Raw genomic sequence first — 19644 nt, 5'->3', positions numbered from 1 at the left:
TAGAAAAATAGATGCAGGAGTAGGTCATTCAGCCCTTCGTGCCAGCACTGTCATTCAATACGATCATGGCTTTTTCGCCATGTCCCTTGATTCCTTTAGCCCCAAATCACTTATCTTTGACTGGATAGCACTCAAACAAAAGCTTTTCACAGTACCTCGATACACATGACAATAATAAACTAAACTAAACGATTCACTAATGGGATGCTCACCTTACTGACAATCCCAGCATTTAATGTCCATCGGTACTTCCCTCTGAATCAGAAGGATCAACCACACTGATAGATCTGGCACCAAGTGGAATGGGGATGGAAGGATCTAGGAAGGATGGCTGGTTTACTTCTCTGAAGGAACCTAATGAGGTTTTCCAGCAATCCTTAATCTGTACAGTTGTCATTACTGAGATTTGATTCTGTAACTTCCAGATTTATCTATCTACTTGAAATTTCCCAGAGGCGGTGCTGGGGAATTCAAGTTCCTGCCTCAGAATCAATGAGCCACAAATCTGAATGCAAGTCAAATAGCTCGACCATTACATACCATGAACACAGCTTCACAAAGCAAATGACAAGTGGCAGGGAATGCAGTAAACTTTGCTTGCTCTTCCTTCTTGACCTAGCAGCAGTCTTTGACATGGTAACCCATTCATACTCTCCAATGCCTTTCCATCATAGTCTTGTTGAGAAGGACTACATTCCATTGTTATCTGTAGATCTGAAGATGGGGAGGTACCAGCAATAATTTATCTTCTCAATCCTGCTTCTCAAGTATGCACATGGAGTCACTCTTATCTCCCGTCCTATTTCTCGGTCACATCAACCATGACATATCAGGTTGCAGATGTACGCTATTTGCATTCAGCTCTATCTCACAACACCTCACTTGCCCCTTCTGCTTTACCTGATCTTTACATAGCATAATCAACACCCAGTATTGGATGAACAGTGAATTCACCAACTAAATATTGAGAAGCCCAATGCCATTGGGTCCATAACATCTGTTCCCAAGCACCTGATACCCTGTCCCAGACTTTCTCCAAGGCTGAAACAGCTTGTTCCAATCTTTTCTATCATGTTTGGTCTTGAACAAGACATTCTGACCACAAATCCACACCCAGCTGGGCTGCTGATGTCAATTGCTATAATAATCCCCAATCCTACTCCAGCCTGCTGCTCTTGTCATTTTCCTTGCCATTGTTGGCCTTATGCTTAACTAGCCCAATGCCAGTTCAACTAGTCCAATGTGTAATCTTTCTTAAATAAGATTATCTAAAATGGTGCGGTTCTTGTGCTCTCTCACACAAAGTTCTGCATGCCAATCTTGTGTTTGCTGACTTCCTTTGGTTTCTGGTCTGCTCGCATGTTGATTGTAAAATTCTTATTGAGTTCAGATGTCTCCACACCCTCACCCCTCATTTGCACTGTAACATCACAGGCTGTAAAATAAAAGCCTTGAGATACTCAGGCTTTTTTCAGTTCTGGCCCTTTGTATGACTTTCCTAAGCACATTGAGCAACAGAAATGTTTCACTTCATCAACATCGCACTATTTGTGGAAATTATCCTGCTGCACATCTTTTGCAGGAGCCTAATGATGAAGGCCAAGGAAATGTGATGCTACAAGACTCCAGCAGAATGCCAGATAAATCTGCATCAGTTTAAAACTACTGCAATGTTCCTTAACCATGCCAGCAGCATAAATCTCACTGGTCAGAAAAACAATGACATAAATTTGATATTTGATAGGCTAAAAAAGAAAGAGAAATGGCAGTGTAAAATTATCCATGGGAGAAGCAAACATTTGTTCTTTTCTTGACCTTTAATCCAGAACTAAATTAATTTAAAGAAAAATGTTACAGTAGCACACAGTTGGTTTAAATCTACCTGTCAGAATTTTCTTTCCAACTCTGTTTACTTTAAAGAAGTTCAAGTTTCCACAGTAGGGATCAATTTCAGGATTTCGTGCTTTGCCTCCGATGTCTGCTCTTTGTCCTTAGCTTCCTTGAACTTCACATGAAGTGAACATCACTTCAAAGAAGCTGGTTTGTGCTAGCGCTGATTACTGTAATGCCAGTACTATTGTCTCGGCCACGTTCAAACATCTGGCTTCTGGGAGTCCATGTGATGAGGATTGTTGGGAGTGTTGTCATTTCAAATATCATTATTCATTAGTTCATATTATTAATGAGACTTTTGCATGTAACTCACAACATTGTCCATGTTGAGCTGGAAAGTAGGCATGTTCAGTGGACTACTCGGAGCTCATGAAAGAAGATGTTATTCAAGGTGAAGTATTTGCAATAGGTATTTTAATGGCTTCAAATTCCTTGGGAATATTCTTTAAAAAAATGCTATCTAGTTTTGAGCATAGACTGAAATGTCTCCAGAAACCAATTTAAAAGTGATTGGAGGTTTAGTGTGTATGTGTGTGTGTGTGTGTGTGTGTCTGCCATATCCCTTTATTCCTCTAAGATCCAGAAATATATATCAACCTCATTTTTTAATGCAGTGACTAAGAATTCACAGCTATTTGGAATAGGGAATTTCAAATATTCAATACCATTGAGCGGTGATTTCGCTGCATTTCAAAACTAAATGGTCTATCCATTATTTAAGATGGTGATCCTCTAGGACTGCTCAGTCAGGAAAACACTCTTCACATATCTACCCTGTCGAGCCCTTGACAGGGCAGAATAATTGAGCTTGGCTAAGTGAGGTCACAGATCAGTCTTCAAAACTGTAAAGAATAACAGAGTCTGCTCAATCTCTCCTCATACGATAGAACATCCAGAACGTAGAGCAAGTGAAGAGCTCTTCGACCCACAATGTCTATGCTGAGCGTGATGCTAAGTTAAACTAAACCTTTCTGCTGCATATGATCCATATCCATCCTTTCCCTGCAAATCCATGTGCCTATCTAAAAGTCTCTGAAACACCATTATTATGTTTGCTTCCACCATCACCCCTGACAGAACATTAGAGACAACTGCCACGCTCTGTGTAAAAGATAATACTTGACCTGCACATCTCCTGTGAAGTTTGCTCTTCTCATCTTAAAAGCTATACCCTCTAGCATTTTACTTTTCTGCCCCGGCAAAAAAATGTCCCGACAGCCTACCCTATCAATGTCTCGCAATTGTGTACATTTATATCAAGTCTGCCCTCAGCCTCCGGCGCTCAAATGAACATAGCATCCAAGGAACCATTCTGGTGAGTCTTCATTGCACTCCTTTAATAATAAATGTTTTTTTGGGGGGAAGGAGACAGCAGGTGTTGGCTTGCTAAGCGCCTGTATAATGGTAGTATATTCAGCTTTATTCCTTGGTATTACAATACTGCACCCATTGTTATGCACAGTAAGAGACCAGGGTCAATATCTTGATTGGGCTTCTTCATACAATCATTACGGCCGATCATTAAGACAATATCGGGTCACTGTTCCAGAAACACATTTCACCTTCTTGATGAGAATATTAAATTACAGTACTCCAAGGAAACCAGTCTTTCACCTACTCTCTTGCATCATGGAGTCCAGTCAACAAACTGCATAGACGAATCTCCCAGATATCTGTACCAAAATTACCGTGATTAATGCCATGGTTTGGCCTGTGTCGATCTTTCCCTCTGGTGTACTATTAAGACAAACTGCACATTACTCCGAGTAATATCCCATAGATAGTGCACGGGACCACATACAGAGAAGAAAATGTAGGCAAGGAAGTCATAAAGTACTACAGAAAAGGATGCTTGTCACCATCAGTGAATGAGTGTTCCAAGGGGAACAGAAAATTCAAAAATATTGGAGGAAGTGAAATTTATTACAACTTTTCAGCAGCACCAATGCTGGGGAATCATCAGCCCGGCTAATTTTTGGCAATTGCCTCCTATGGTAACACGTGCTTTTATCAAGTATATTCAAATAACACTGCTAAATAAAATAATTTCATACAAGGACATAGGTTTCAGATGAGTGGGATTAGATTTCATAGGAGTCTGATGGTAATATTTTTGCATAAAGGTTGGCGGGTGTATGCTAATGAGCTGCCAGAGGATGGATTTAAGGCAGGTATTATCGTAACGTTTAAGATACATTTATCCATCCTAACCTATGGATAGGATAGGTTTAGAGGGATATGGGCCAAATGCAGGTAGGTAGAACTAATGTAGATGGGTCATGTTAGTCAGTGGGTGTTGAGCCAAAGGGCCCGTTTCCATGCTCTATGGCACTATATATAGTGTAATTTAAAATATTGATGTATGAATCTTGTTCTTATGATTGTAGATTGTGAACTACATGACCTTAAGGACATGCAGGAGGAGTGCAAGGAAGTGAATCGTATCGAGTTGCCACTACCAGAAACACCCCGTTCCAAATCAGTGAGTCATGGGCACCCGAGCATTTCATTTCTTTTGCAGAAATCCTTCTTGCACTGTCCCTCGGTATTGGGGATGATTTAAGGGGCTGTCCCACTGCGGAAACCTAATTGACGAGTTTAGGAGAGTTTGCCCTCGACTCATACTCGCAGCATGGTCGACACGAGGTCCTAGGAGGTCTTTGTAACTCTCCTTCATGCTTGACCATAGTCCCAGTGTACTCGAAGCCTCAGCTAGGTCGCTGCGTATTTTTCAACCTTCTGAAAAATGCCCGCGAGTTAAAAAAGGTCGCCATGGAAAAAATCGATATTTTTTACTTGTAAATTTAGTCAAGGTCGAGCATAATAGGTCGGCATGTTATTCGTAGGTAACCGAGGGTAGTCGAAGGTAGTCGTAGACAGTCTTAAACATAGTCGAAGGAGATCCAAGGAGGTCATCTTCACTCTCCACTATCCGGTGTCCAATTTTCCTGAAGCTAGTCGAAGCTGGACTTCAAGGTAGTCGAAGCTAGTCTTCTACATAGTCGAAGGAGGTCTTCAAAGTCTCCTAAACTCTTCTAAACTCGCCAATTAGGTCGCCGCAGTGGGACAGCCCCTTTACACTCCAGTTTTATGGGTACAGATAAGGCAAACATGGGAACCACAGACTCATTTCCACAGTTGGGGCAGAGGATGACTGAGATGACAAGCAAAGGGGGTATTTATTTGTGAGATGTTGTGCTCCCTTCGTAAACTGTGCATATACTATTATTTTAATGATGTCATATCATACCAGTTAATATTTCCAGTTCAACTATGGGAATTTAAGTTTTATCAACGATGTTTTTTGTTCGTTAAAATGTGTAAAATATCTGCTGATAATAGTTCCTTTCTTTAAGCAGCAAAAAGTTAGGCACCAGATGGTTGAATGTTGAAGAACTTACAATCTGATTTGACCCCCCCGCTACCAGTTAGCTCTCTTTCCTAACAATCCTGTCAACCACAAAACACACCCTTAAACAGCTGAGAACTCAAAAATAAATGTAAATCTGTAAAACAGTACTGACTATTTGTCCAATGGGTGATGTAATAAGATGAATAACTTTTGTGTTACATGTTATTTATTTGGTTTAGCTTTAGGTTTATTATTATCACGTGTAGCGAGGTACAATGAAAATGTGTGTTGCTTGCCATCTAAGTAGAGCAGCTAATACAATACATAAATGTAACCCCACGTCAAACTCAAGTACAATAGGTAGAGCAAAGGGGAAGATTAAAAGCGCAGAATATGGTTCTCGGCATTGTAGCACATCAGTTTCATAGACAGTCTATTGCCCACAATGGGGTGGAGGTGAATTGGGCAGCACCCTAGCTTATGGAAGGACTCTTTAGAAGCCTGATAACAGAGGGGAAGATGCTGTTCCTGAGTCTGGTTGTGTGTGCTTTCAAACTTCTGTACCTTCTGCCTGACAGGTGCAAGAAGAAGGAATGATCAGAGTGGGACAAGTCTATGATTATGTTGACTGATTTATTGAGGAAGTATGAAGTGTAGATAGAGTCAATGGTAGGAGGTTTAATACATGTGATGGACTGGGCTACATCTACAACTGCAATTTCCTGCAGTCTTGGGTAGAGCTATACCCAAAACAAGTTGCAATGCAATCTGACAGTATGCTTTCTTTGGTGCATCTGTAGTTTGCAAGAATCATTGGAGACATGCAGAATTTCCTCAATCTCCAAAGGAAGTAGAGGTGTTGGCATGCCTTCTTAGCACTCGCATTAATGCGGTTGGTCCACGACAGATTGTTGGTAATATTAATGCCAAGCAACTTGAAGCTCTCAATCATTTTGACTTCTGCACCATTGATAGGGACATGTACTCCACCATGCTTCTTGAAGTCGACAACTTTCTTCTACATCCTGCTGACATCGAGAGAAAGTTTATTGACTTGATACCATGTTACAACATTTTCTTCTTCCTGCTTCTCATCATTGTTTCTGATCTGGCCTACCACAGTGGCATCAAATGCAAACTTGTAAATGGCCTTATATGGGTGAGTGCATAGGGATTAAAGGACTGAGAACATATCCATGTGTTGAGAATTATTGTGGATAAAATGTTGTCACCTTTCCTCACTGATTATGGTCTGTGGTTTAGAAAGTTGATGATCCAATTGCAGAGGGATTGCTGATTCCTAGGTCCAGGATGAGTTGTCGATGAGTTTGGATGGGACTTGGTGAATGACATGGGCTAGGTTTGACCAAGGATCAATGGGCTTTTGGACATGTTAAATCAAAGCCCCATCTACCACCTTAGATACAAAATGCCCCACCTTTGAATTTCTTAGTGCCTTGGACAATCTTTATTCTTCAACTGACATAATTGTAACAAACAAGATGAAAAAAAACCTGCCATTGGTCAAAATGTGTATGAAGAGTCTTTAATCTGTATCATTATCTCTATTTCACCTTCCAGTTAAGCTAGCCAATCTGCTGAGTGTTTCCAGCAATTTCTGTTCTGTTTCATTTCAACAATTAAACTGGTTTTTATCTCATTTTTGCTTTTGGGAACTTGGTGTATTGAAATTCAATTATTGAAATCCTAATGTCTAATGCAAGTTTCTTTCATATTCAGGGAGTACCTGATACACCACCCCCTCTCCCCACAACACCCCCTCCTGAGGGGTATTACGAAGAAGCTGTACCTTTGAGCCCAGGAAAAGCCCCAGAGTACATTACCTCTCGCAGTACGTATCTTGGCTTTGTGAGGAGAACATGTTTTACCATTTAAAATTTGAGTAATTAAGCTATTTGCTGTTTTACTAGGTAACTTAGATGGTAAGCTAGTGATAGAAGTCTGATGAACCAGACAGGGTGGGATTAAAATTGCAAGATATATATAAAATTGTAAACCTGTTTTTATTTTCTTGGATTTTATATTTGCTTGATAATGCAGTCACACTGATACATGGGCAGGTTTGAGATAAGCACATTCCACACAGTGGTCTAATATTTTGTGATTTATTACCCATGCCACAATCAGTGTATATAACCAAAAACCAAACAATTGCAGGTGCTGGAAATCAGAAAGAAAAACAAATGGTGGAAATAGTAAGTTAGCCAGGCAGCATCTGAAAGTAACAGAGCAAAGTGTACAGTTTTGGTCTCCTAATTTGAGGTAGGACATCCTTGTGATTGAGGCAGAGCAGCGTAGGTTCACAAGATTGATCCCTGGGATGGCGGGACTGTCATATGAGGAAAGATTGAAAAGACTAGGCTTGTATTCACTGGAGTTTAGAAGGATGAGGGGTTATCTTATAGAAACATACAAAATTATAAAAGGACTGGACAAGCTAGATGCAGGAAAAATGTTCCCAATGTTGGGCGAGTCCAGAACCAGGGACCACAGTCTTAGAATAAAGGGGAGGTCATTTAAGACTGAGGTGAGAAAAAACATTTTCACTCAGCGAGTTGGGAATTTATGGAATTCCCTGCCACAGAGGGCTGTGGAGGCCAAGTCACTGGATGGATTTAAGAGAGAGTTAGATAGAGCTCTAGGGGCTAGTGGAATCAAGGGATTTGGGGAGAAGACAGGCACGGGTTATTGATAGGGGACGATCAGCCATAATCACAATGAATGGCGGTGCTGGCTCAAAGGGCCGAATGGCCTCCTCCTGCACCTATTTTCTATGTTTTCTAAATGATTCAAGTGAATGATCCTTCATCATAAGTCCTAAATCTAAGGGGAATGATTCAAACAAATGTACATAACCAAAAGTCACGAGGAGTGAATTTACCTTTAAAATTAATCAATATTAACTGGTCTTAAGATCACCCAATCTGTTCTGTAGTCTGGCCAGATGTTATTTTGTAAAGTCAGTTTTGAATTTGCCCCACTTCAGTTGTATATTGTATTATTTATTTTTTGATGAAATAGCTTGTAATGTCCTATATCAACTTCATTGATATCATATCATGTCATATTTTGTTTTGAACAAAAGTAGGCCATGCAGCCCATTAAATCAATGCCAGCTTATCAAAAACATCCCCCCCCCCCCCCCCCCCAACTTCCATGGAACTTATTTGCTATGACTCCTGATTCTTCTATCGCACCTCAGCACCTTGGATGCTTAACAGTAGATATTTAACCCAAACACCCACTAACCCATTGGGATGTGAGAGGAAACAGGAATACCTTGGATAAAGCCAGGTATTCACGGAGAATGTGCAGCCTCTTCACAGGCAGCACCAGACATAGGTAGCTGAAGTTGAGCAGCACCAGCTGCTGTGCCACAAGCAGTGAAAATGGACTGTGTCAGATTAATCTAAAAATCCAATTTTAAGGTTCAGATTTTTTGTAGAATGAGCATTGTAGTCCCTGCGTTTGTGCTACTACCCACAAAGAGAAGATCTTAAAAACCTACAAGTTTATGGATTGCAGTGCCTTTTGATTGGTGTGATTTCACACATGTGCAACTGCTACACTGCCATGAAGCTGATGATTTCAAGATTCCAGTGGAGAAAATGTGAGTTAATTGTAGAGCTCAGTAATATGATCAGGCTACCTTGATTTATTCTTACCGCTGCATCAAATCTGACTATGGAAAATTGAGTCTGGCTCCACTTTGCTGTCACTTTCTGAAATTTGACAGAATCTCTCTGCACAGCTGGTAAACCACTAACCAGTGATATGGGTGTCTGCTCAAAATGGCCATTTGACCAGTGGAAAATGAACACATTGAAAAAAAAAACGGTGTATTGATATAGCCTGCAAAGAAGTTTATTCCAGAAAGCTTTAATATGATATTTGAGGTATTTGGGCCAATTAATTGAATAATTTTAAAGGTGATGGCTTAAAAATGTATGTCCTTCAACATATTGTTAAATGATACAGCTTATTTTAACCAGTTTTCCATTATGTTAAAGAGTAAATATAATACTGCGTCAAGCTGTTTTGGAAAATAACTATCTGCATCATAGTATTTGTTAAGGACAGTTAACTATATAATGACACCCTTCCCATATATGTTGAGGCTTAGTGTTTTGTTGTTTCTTGACAATATTGGACTGAACAGCAAACTCAGGCTCGAATTAAGAGATATTGAATTTAGATAATTTATGTGCCCTTCATCTCAAATACCATATCTTCAAGCTTGCTAGCTTAATGACTAAGAACATACCTGGCTGGATACACTTGTTATAAAGAAACCAGAGCAAATGAGTGACTAGGTCATGGTTTAATTTATTTATTATTGTGATCACGGTTTATGTTTGAAATGCTTCATCTGTTTTTTTTTAAAGGAATGGGTCTGGAAATATCACAAAAGCAGCATGGTATTGTGTTATTTGACTGAGTTCAAGTCAGAGAACAAAGCATTAGAATTTTAATTCATGTAGCTCATAGACAGTAGGATTAGAAATTGCAGCCTCTTACCTTGCTTTAGAAATGCCTTGCTTATTCTCAACAGAATTATCTTGCTATGTCGGCATAAACATCTATTCCATCTGCAAATTCTCACATCTTTCTAATACTATTATTTTGGGGAACTGCTTATACTGTGTTTGTTTAATCAATAGGAATCCAAGAAATATTTACATTATTTTACAAATATTATGCAGGTAACATTAAATCTTAAAAGGGATGATGTGCAGGAACCAAATGAGATCCAAGATGAGAGTTTAATAGCAAGTTACTATGGTAACACTAACACATGCTGTTTTTAGACATTGTACGACATAGTGTTTGCAGTGGCAAAATGTGCCCAGCTGGAAAAGGGAATATTTAACTTAGATTTGTTTAAAAAGGTATAACAAGTCATTCAGAAATACAGTGGGTACACTGAGCTTCATAGCATAGAATTCTTCACAAAAAGTGAGTGTTGTGAATTAACCTTGTTTAAGACAAGAGATTTGCTTTGTTCCATTGTTTGCTAAGCAGATTTTTGCAGAATAAATCTATTGTGAATTTACACACACACAAGATTCCCTGTAATTTTTGTTTCTCAATACCTCATAACTCATAGTTCTTTAGGAGCTACATTTAGATGAGGCAACTGTTAGATAGCCATATCAAACTGAACATTTACTGTATGAGAGAAACATAAATTAGGATTATCAATGGCACCTGCATTTAAGGCATAATGTTCATTAAGGTATATATTGCCTAGAAATATTAACAGAGGAATTGGCCTGATAACTTAAATTGTTTCTGTGACTGAGCCACAACAGCTTGATGAAAATTTGATCGTCAGTCTGTGCTAATTAGTTAATCTCACATGAAGAAAAACAACTGGTCTCTAGTTAAGAAAGGGAGACAACTGAATCCTGCTCTTGATTATTAACCAGTGATTTAGTAATTATAAGCATGTGAATGTAGATACCAGTCCAGGATATGAATTAGCTCTCCAGTGATTTCCTCTCACCCTCAATGGTATAGAATAGCCTGTCAAGAAGAAGCAATCTAATGCAGGATGGCTGTTTGCCACGTAAGGGAATATGACTCGTACCTGCAGAAGTGCACTCCAGCAAAACGTCTGCTTCATCTGAGGAGGCGGTGGGAGAAAATGAGGACTGATGAAGAAATTATGAATTCATACCTTTGTAAACATTATTTGAACCACCATTCAGAAATAATGATAGTAGGCAGATTTTAAACCAATTGAATTTGGAATGGGAATTGAAAATTGCAGTTTGTGGGAATTTGCTATGCACAATTGTTCCTAACATTGCAAGAAAAGTTATAGTTATTACAAAATGGCTTATTCTCTTTCATTCATTTAAGCCACTGTCATTTTGGATATCGCAAGCAGTGTGTTAAGTTCACCAAAAAAAATGTAAAATCCTTTTTTCTAATTTGGTGTGCTTTCATTTTATTTCTAGACAGTTCCAGTCCACCAAATTCTATAGAGGATGGCTACTATGAAGATGCTGACAGTAATTACCCCATCACCAGGATTATGGGAGAACTCAAGCATTCATGTAATTAAATACTAATTCCTTCTTTAGAGGAAACCAAATAAAACTGCAGATGCTGTAATCTGAAACAAAAACAGAAAGAGTGGAAATGTGGAAAGGGAAATCAGTTAACGCTTCAGGTCAGGGACCCTTCCTTTTCTCTGCAAACGTTGATGACTGGTTGAGCTCTTCAAACATTTTTCTTTTCCCCATTCATTATTATTCAATTGCATGTTAAAGCCCCAGTATAAGTAATACTGTGTGTCAGGCTTTTTACTTTTCTGCTTTTTTATGACTCATTTCTTCTGTTTTAGAAGGAATGGAGGTTGACTTAGTGGCCTGAATGGCCTAATTCTGCTCTTATGACATGAATCGGGTGGGCCGAAAGGCCTGCTTCCTCGCTATAGCTCTTTAAAAATATGTTTTTAAACAAAAAATCTCAGCCAGACTGACCAATTTAGATTTTGGATAGTTCAGGAGAGTATTGAAAGAGGCACAGGGACTGATAAGGAACCTGTGGAGGAGGTTTGAGTTCAATCCCAACCCCAGAAAAAAAAGTGTATGGAGCTCCTGGTCATGACTGTTCCGTTAACTGGCCATGAGATCCAGTAGCAGGATAGGGCATCTCCTGGGAAGAAAGTTGCTTAATTGGCTGGAGAAAGATCTCTGCCCTCCTAACCATTAACTGTGCTGTAGAGAGGCATAATTCTTCTTGAAGCAGTACTTACATATTTGAATTGTTGGATTTCTGAAGACAGACTGGGCCTGCATAGGCAAAGGTTTAGGTTTTAGTCTCTTTTCCAAGTTTGGTGGTGTTAAGAACCTGCTGCTTTTTTCAAGATAACAATGGAATTTTGTATCTGATTATTTGAAAGTATTTCTATATTTATGAAGGCCATCTACCAGCACACTGAATTTATTCAGAAAACTGTTTGAGCTAATTGTTTTGTGTCGTGTTTAATAATCATTAACTGGAGATGAGTTCTGTGAGTTTAGAAGCTTTTTCTAAATAATATTTACTTTAATTTTTATTTAATTGATAAAATAATAGCTCTAAAGTAATTTCAGGATTCACCTTACTGCAATCAGAGAGTCAAAATATATCTCCCAGGACCTTCATTTCTTCTAATGTCAAACAAATTTCCAATTATTCTTAATTATTTTATAAAATCAAAGAAGCAATATTTTACTGCATGAAAATGATTCATGCCCATATGTCAAATAGTAAGTTTATAAAATCATGTAAAAAAAGTACATTATGTAGGAGGTTTATTGCTCTTGGTCATGGTAACTACTCTCAACCATGCAAATAATCTGCTTTCAATCCCGGATTCAAGTAGCATTCAACTTTAGGAGCCATCACCAGCTTTCCCAGCCCTCTATTAGGTTAATAAACATCTCCTTTAATTATAGCTGAGTACAGATCCTTTCTGAGCTGCGGACTCAACTTATAGAGTGCTTGTACATATAAACGAGTGGCAGCATTAACAGCCGCTCTTGCATGCCTGCTCATTCTCCTGACACAGCAGTTTCTGTGAACCTCTCCCAGGCACTGTTTTTGTTCATTTCTGACTTACGAACAGTTCGAGTTATGAACAGTCCTCAGAAACAGAACCCTGATGTAACCTGGTGACTTCCTGTATTCAACAGGTAAATCCAAAAGTTCACCAAGGTATCAGCATTGTCTGCATAATCGGATAATCTATTGATAATAGAATGGAGAAGTCCGCAGCAGAGGCAATCAATGAAAAGGCCGCATAGCTTCCATCCAAATTCACATCACACTTGCCACCTCTTTCTTCACGCAAATGATTTAGCAACACGTTAGAATATAATTTATTTTCCCCTCAGGTACTTAGCCAACTCCCTTTTGAAAATGCTGACACTGTTTTTATCTCCTTCAGATGGTCTGCCCCTGCAGCTAAAATCCCTTGCCTCTTGAACTACTTCCAGTAAACCTGTTCTGCATTCTCGTCACATCTTTCTAAAAGTGTGTTATCCAGACTTGGATGAATCGCTCTAGAAGCACCTAAACATTTTTTACATTGATAGATTATCAGAGTGGGTGGCATTGGAGCATAGTAAAATGTATTTGGAAATGCTATTCAGTGTTAATATTTATCAAATTAAATATTTTGAACTAACTAATTTTTTTCAAAATAAGTAGATATTTCTAGAGTCATAGAGCACGAAAACAGGTCCATCAACCCAATTTGCCAAGATGCCTCATCTACACTGGACCCACATGCTCACATATGACCTATATCCCTCTAGATCTTTCCTATCCATGTACCTGCCCAAATGTCTTTTAAATGTTGTTAAAGTACATGCCTTAATTACCTCCTCTGGCAGCTCTTTCCATAATGTCACCCCTCGGCCTCCTGCATTCCAAGGAATAAGTCCTACTCTGCTTAACATCTCCATACAGTTTAGGCCCTCACGTCCTGGCAACATTCTCCTAAATCTTCACCTCATTCTTTCCTGAAAATATGCACCACAATATCACCATCTGAAATAAAAATAAATGTGGCATGAACTCTGTGGACAGTTTTGTTTCTTTAGAAACGGCATTTCGTTTGGACCTCAAGGGGTTCAAATGACAATTAAATTGACTCTCTTGATTCAATCCCGTTCTGTCCAGGACATCTATTGTTGCAGTTCGTGGCATACAAGCACACAACGGGGCATTCTATACCAGCAAGAATTTGTTTCACATTCTTGCTCATTTTTTCCGCCCTCTTCTATAAGCTCTATTCTGAGATATACTTCTTCTTGTGTATTCCCAGTATATTGCCGCTGTATTTACTTTAGCAGTTGAGCTTGATGCTATCAGCAAATGCCATTCCCAGACATACATCTCTATTCAGTTGTAGCCTTGACAATTCAAAGCCACCTTTTCGAGTGCCAAAAAGATCCCTCTCAAAATTTTTATTGACTGATATTATTTAGTCTAGTTTAGAGATACAGTGTGGGAACAGGCCCTTCGGCCCAGCAATGAATTCAAGAGAGAGTTAGATATAGCTCTTAGGGCTAACGGAATCAAAGGATGTGGGGAGAAAGCAGGAATGGGGTACTTTTGCATGATCAGCCAATATCATATTGAATGGCAGTGCTGGCTTGAAGGGCCAAATAGCCTAATCCTGCACCTATTTTCTACGTTTCTATGATTCCGCGCCGACCAGCATTCACCCCGTACATCAACACTATCCTACGCACTAGGGACAATTTGTCATTTTACCAAAGCCAATTAAGTTTTAAAATCTGTATGTCTTTGGAGTGTGGGAGGAAACGGGAGCACCTGGAGAAAACCCATGCATGTCATGGGGAGAACGTGCAAACTCAGTGCACACGGCACCCATGATGTGGATCAAACCCAGGTCTCTGGTGCTATAAGGCAACAACTCTACTGCTGTGCCACTGTGCCAACATAATATTGTTAGAGCATATTTAATTTGTTTAAGCAAAGAGAATAAACAAAGTTACAAAGGCAACTAAATGTAATTAGTGTAAGAATATCTCTCAATTCAGATTGAAGCAAGATTGATATTCTATTTGATGGTAATAGAACAGAATGAATACAGAATATATTGTGGTGACCCACAGTACAGTGCATTATCGGTCGGTTTAGATGGCTTATTCTGGTAAATCAATAAGAGTCCCAATTATAAGAGAAGAGAAAAATAGAACATTGGAACAGCAGTGACATAGACTGCTCCTTCCTCTAAATCAGTTTTTATTAGTTTCTTTAGCCTTGACTGCTCCTGTTTTCCTTGTGGTTGTTGATAAGTTATCAATGTTTATCAATCATTCTCTCTTGGTCTCCAGCCTATCAAATACCTTTTGTTTGGTTCTCTCTGCCCCAATGCCTTTCTGTGTCACTTCAAACTTATTTCAAATCTAACTCTTCCCAGTACTTCAGAAGAGTTATCCTCCAGAAGTTGTCAACTGTTTCTCCACAAGTGGTGCCTGACCTGCTGGATATTTGAAAGGAACAGGATATATATTGTGGTTAATAAAAATGCAGAATGTGATCTGAACATGAACTACTACCTGTCACATCAGAATTACTGAGCTCCCAATAGCCAATATAGTTTCATTGATAAATGTACCAATCACTTCACACAGACAATGACTCAGATGTAATGAGCAGTTCATATGAATCTTACGATGATGAGGAGGAAGACGGGAAAGGTCAACAGTTGACTCACCAGTGGCCATCAGAGGAAGCTTCCATGGACTTGGTGAAAGATTGCAGGATCTGTGCCTTCCTGCTGAAGAAGAAGCGTTTTGGGCAGTGGGCCAAGCAGCTCTGTGTCATTAAGGAAAACCGACTACTGGTAAGCTGATTGTCAAGTTTACGTTTGGGAGGCCTTAAAATGGAAGCCTATTTTTATGTTAACAACTGAACTGCTAGGCCTTAATTAAATGTTGCTTTAAAAAGTTATTACAGCCAAATTCCTTTACCGGGGGGGGGGGGGGGGGGGGGGGGGGGGGGGGGGGGGGGTGGTAGAGGAGAGGTGGGAGGAGGAGAGAGAGAGAGAAACATCTAAATGTGGTTTGTAGTCTCAATGCCTCAGGCATAGGCTTTTAACATCAGAAACATTAGTAAAGGTTTTATAGTCCATGTTTGCCTTTAAATTCCATTTTCCAATAAGACATTTTTTTTAAAGTGCATTAATTAACAAGTTTTGAACAAGTATCAAGGATCACATAACTGTAAAATCATGCATTTCCTGAACATATGATTTTATTTGGGGTAGTGATCTAGCAGTCAATTAGGGTCAAGTTGGAATCATGAAACAGCCCACAATTGGACCTGTCATCAGTGCCACAGGATAACGACATGGTTGCACTCAGGAGGTAACGGCACAAGCATTATATGCCGATGGTGCTGAATACTGTCCCCACATTATACACTAATCCAGGCCTTGAGATTTTACATTAAACTCAAGTTCTTTTAACAAGATTGCCTAAATCCACTTTCAGCAAGCCAACATATTATGAAAATGAGAAACACCTCTTTACTAATAACATTAATTAATGAGATAATAAGAAGCAGCAAGCAACTCATGACTTCAAAAGAGTAGTTTTGTGAACATAATTTTATTTGTGAATAGCTTTATAAATAACTAGACCAAGTGCAGACCTGTTGGGTCTGCTCCCCCAATGGTGTGATTCCCCCAACCCAATATTCCACCATGCACCCGTCTCCTCCAACGGAACTGAACCCGTTCCCAAATGTAAGATTCCAGCACTCCCCTGCCTCCCTCAGCAGTGGATTGAAAAATTCCAATTGCACCTGCCCTGCCTACTGCAGCAGTTCCAATTGCAATACCAATTGGCCCTCCCCCTCCTGTTGAAGCACTTGCTGTGCTATCCCATTGAGGTGAAAAGTTCAGAGTGTTCCTGTCTTGCAACTTTGTTTTGAAGTGTGTTGGAAGCTGATAGGAAGGAGTGTATCGGGCATTGTGACATCACACGATGGAACGAATCAAAAGGCAGAAAGGCAGCCGGACGCCGGACGGCAGGCGGCAGCCACACAGTTTTAATATATAACTAGACCAAGTGCAGACCCGTTGGGTCAGCTCCCCCAATGGTGTGATTCCCCCAACCCAATATTCCACCATGCACCCGTCTCCTCCAATGGAACTGAAACCGTTGCCAAATGTAAGTTTCCAGCACTCCCCTGCCTCCCTCAATTGCACCTCCCCTGCCTGCTGCAGCAGTGAAAAGTTCAGTGTTCCTGTCTTGCAACTTTGTTTCGAAGTGTGTTGGAAGCTGACAGGAAGGAGCAGCTAATCAAAAGGAAGAAAGGCAGCTGGCAGCCGGACGGCAGGCGGCAGCCACAGACTTTTATATATATACTAGACCAAGTGCAGACCCGTTGGGTCAGCTCCCCCAATGGTGTGATTCCCCCAACCCAATATTCCACCAAGCACCCGTCTCCTCCAATGGAACTGAGCCCGTTCCCAAATGTAAGTTTCCAGCACTCCCCTGCCTCCCTCAATGGCACCTCCCCTGCCTGCTGCAGCAGTGAAAAGTTCAGTGTTCCTGTCTTGCAACTTTGTTTCGAAGTGTGTTGGAAGCTGATAGGAAGGAGCAGCCATCAACGAATCAAAAGGCAGGAAGGGATCCGTACTGCAGGCGGACGTCGGATGGATTTGAGTTTTATATATTAATAGATAGATAGATGACAATGTTTAGCAGAATTATTTTGGTTTGCAATATCAATTGCAACTATACAACAGGTTTTGAGGCACAGGCCAGGACTGGATTTTTGAGTATCCCAGTTAACAGACTTTTAATGACCTGTGTCAATACCATTTGCTCATTCAAAACCATTCTACCATCACTAAATCAATAGAGATATAAAATAAACACTTGTTTATTGGCCAGGATTGTGTAATGCTCCAAGGCAAATTTATGTCTAACCTCATCGGGTAGTGACACTATAAGCAATAAGACAAAGGAAACTAATGAGAAAACAAAGTTAACATCATACATATTATGTCAAAGAAGTTTACTTTGTTTTAGGTTAAAAGTAGAGACAACAAGAATTAACATTTAATTCTAATTGGAAACCTAAGGGAAGTTGAATTTTCAGTCCGCAATTTTCACTGGTGTATACTCCATTCTAACAGTGCAATATCATTTATATTTGTGAACCATGCCTTATTTAGACTGCAGTTTGACTTCAGTTAAAAATAAATGGCAAAGTCAGGATTATTTGTTATTTGTTCTGTTCTGCTCACAGTTATAAGCTTCTGTAAGTTTAAGTTCATTGTGATTAAACCAAACAGCAAAACACCAGTTTCCTTTTGAATACATCTACAAAGTAATATTACTTCTGTCCCAAGCATTGTTAATTACAAGACTTTAAATATTCAGACTAATCTTAAAATCACATTGATAGTCACACAGGGCACTATATGTTTGAAATAAATAGTTTTGCTACAAATTCAGTCCAGAGGATATAAATTGGGCTATGAAGATAATATGCTGCAGGAAATTCTGTTCAATGAAAGTGGCTTGATGGGAAACTTCCTACAGCTTTTTCCAGACATCCTGTTGGGAAAACAGATGGAATGCAAGGATATGTTAGGTATACTTGATAATTATCACTGTATTACATAACCATCAAGCTACACTGTTAAGGCATATTCTTCATTAACAGTTAATGTACTACATGTGTTGAGAAAAGGTATTGCCTTTGTATTGGATTTCTCTAAAGAAAAAACGAATGTACATTTCCCTTTTCTTAGTGTTACAAAAGCTCCAAAGACCATCAGCCTCACATGGAGCTGTCACTGAACATGTGCAATGTTATTTATGTGCCTAAAGACGGTCGACGCAAAAAGCATGAATTAAGATTCTCCCAGCCGGGAACTGAAGCGCTAGTACTAGCTGTACAAAGCAAAGAACAAGCAGAGGAATGGTTTAAGGTAATGCCAACAACTTATATCACACTCAGTACAAATCACTTCTACCAAATCTTTGGCTGCACAGGGTGCTCTCACATAGTCTATTAATTTTAAATTGTAGTAATATTAACGTGATGTGCAGGGATTTCTACATCAGGTTTGCTTCCAACTGTGAACGTTTGGGATGTTTAAGAGCTGCATATGTTTGGTTTGGAAATTAATAACTGAAATAGTTTCTTGCTCTGAAGACAGCGATTGAAGCATTTTTTTCTTTATCTCCTTTACTACCTAATGACCACAGACTAAAAGAACCCTCAATGGACAACAGCGTCTCTTGCACTACTGTTGTTTCAGCTCATTTCTAAAGTTCAAAATGCCAATTTAGTCAGATGATCATTTTTGAGCACAAAATGAAGCTGAGTACAGTAATAGTCAGTCCCATGGATAAATAAAATGTATAACACTTTATTGAGCATTAATTACTGCACCAACATATTTTGAGCAGTCGCATGATATTCTGCCGTCAGCTAATTTTACAGTGAAATTAACTCTAACCTTTTAAAATAAATGTATTTGTAGCTTTTTAAAAGAGATGAAGGGAGATTAACCAAAAGGTTAAGTGTGCATCCATTCACAGCAGCAACAGAAAGCTCACCTGATGCAAAGGAGTAGTTTTAGCTTAGTTTAGAGATACAGCACGGAAACCGGCCCTTTGGCCCACTGAGTCCGCACCAACCAACGATCCCCGCACATTAGCACTATCCTACACACTAGGAACAATTTACGCATACACCACTCCAATTAACCTACATACCTGTACGACTTTGGTGTATGGGAGGAAACCGAAGATCTTGGAGAAAACCCACAGGGAGAACGTACATACTCCATACAGACAGCACCCGAGGTCAGGATCAAACCC

General features: G+C 39.5%; 1 protein-coding gene across 2 annotated transcripts in view; it reads left to right on the top strand.

Moving 5' to 3' along the window:
• The window catches only part of LOC129701660 (actin filament-associated protein 1-like 1), a 165456-nt gene that overhangs the window by 82282 nt on the left and 63530 nt on the right, over positions 1-19644 (top strand). For both annotated transcript variants that reach the window (XM_055642994.1, XM_055642995.1), the window contains exons 4-8: positions 4281-4375; positions 6986-7097; positions 11230-11328; positions 15430-15641; positions 18567-18746. In XM_055642994.1, the coding sequence (XP_055498969.1) occupies positions 4281-4375; positions 6986-7097; positions 11230-11328; positions 15430-15641; positions 18567-18746 (698 nt within the window). The remainder of the gene's footprint in view (positions 1-4280; positions 4376-6985; positions 7098-11229; positions 11329-15429; positions 15642-18566; positions 18747-19644) is intronic.

This window comes from Leucoraja erinacea, chromosome 11 (assembly GCF_028641065.1).
Source record: "Leucoraja erinacea ecotype New England chromosome 11, Leri_hhj_1, whole genome shotgun sequence".
Classification (NCBI taxonomy): domain Eukaryota; kingdom Metazoa; phylum Chordata; class Chondrichthyes; order Rajiformes; family Rajidae; genus Leucoraja; species Leucoraja erinaceus.
The sequence above is the reverse complement of the archived record's forward strand: the minus strand, read 5'-3'. Positions and strand labels throughout refer to the sequence as shown.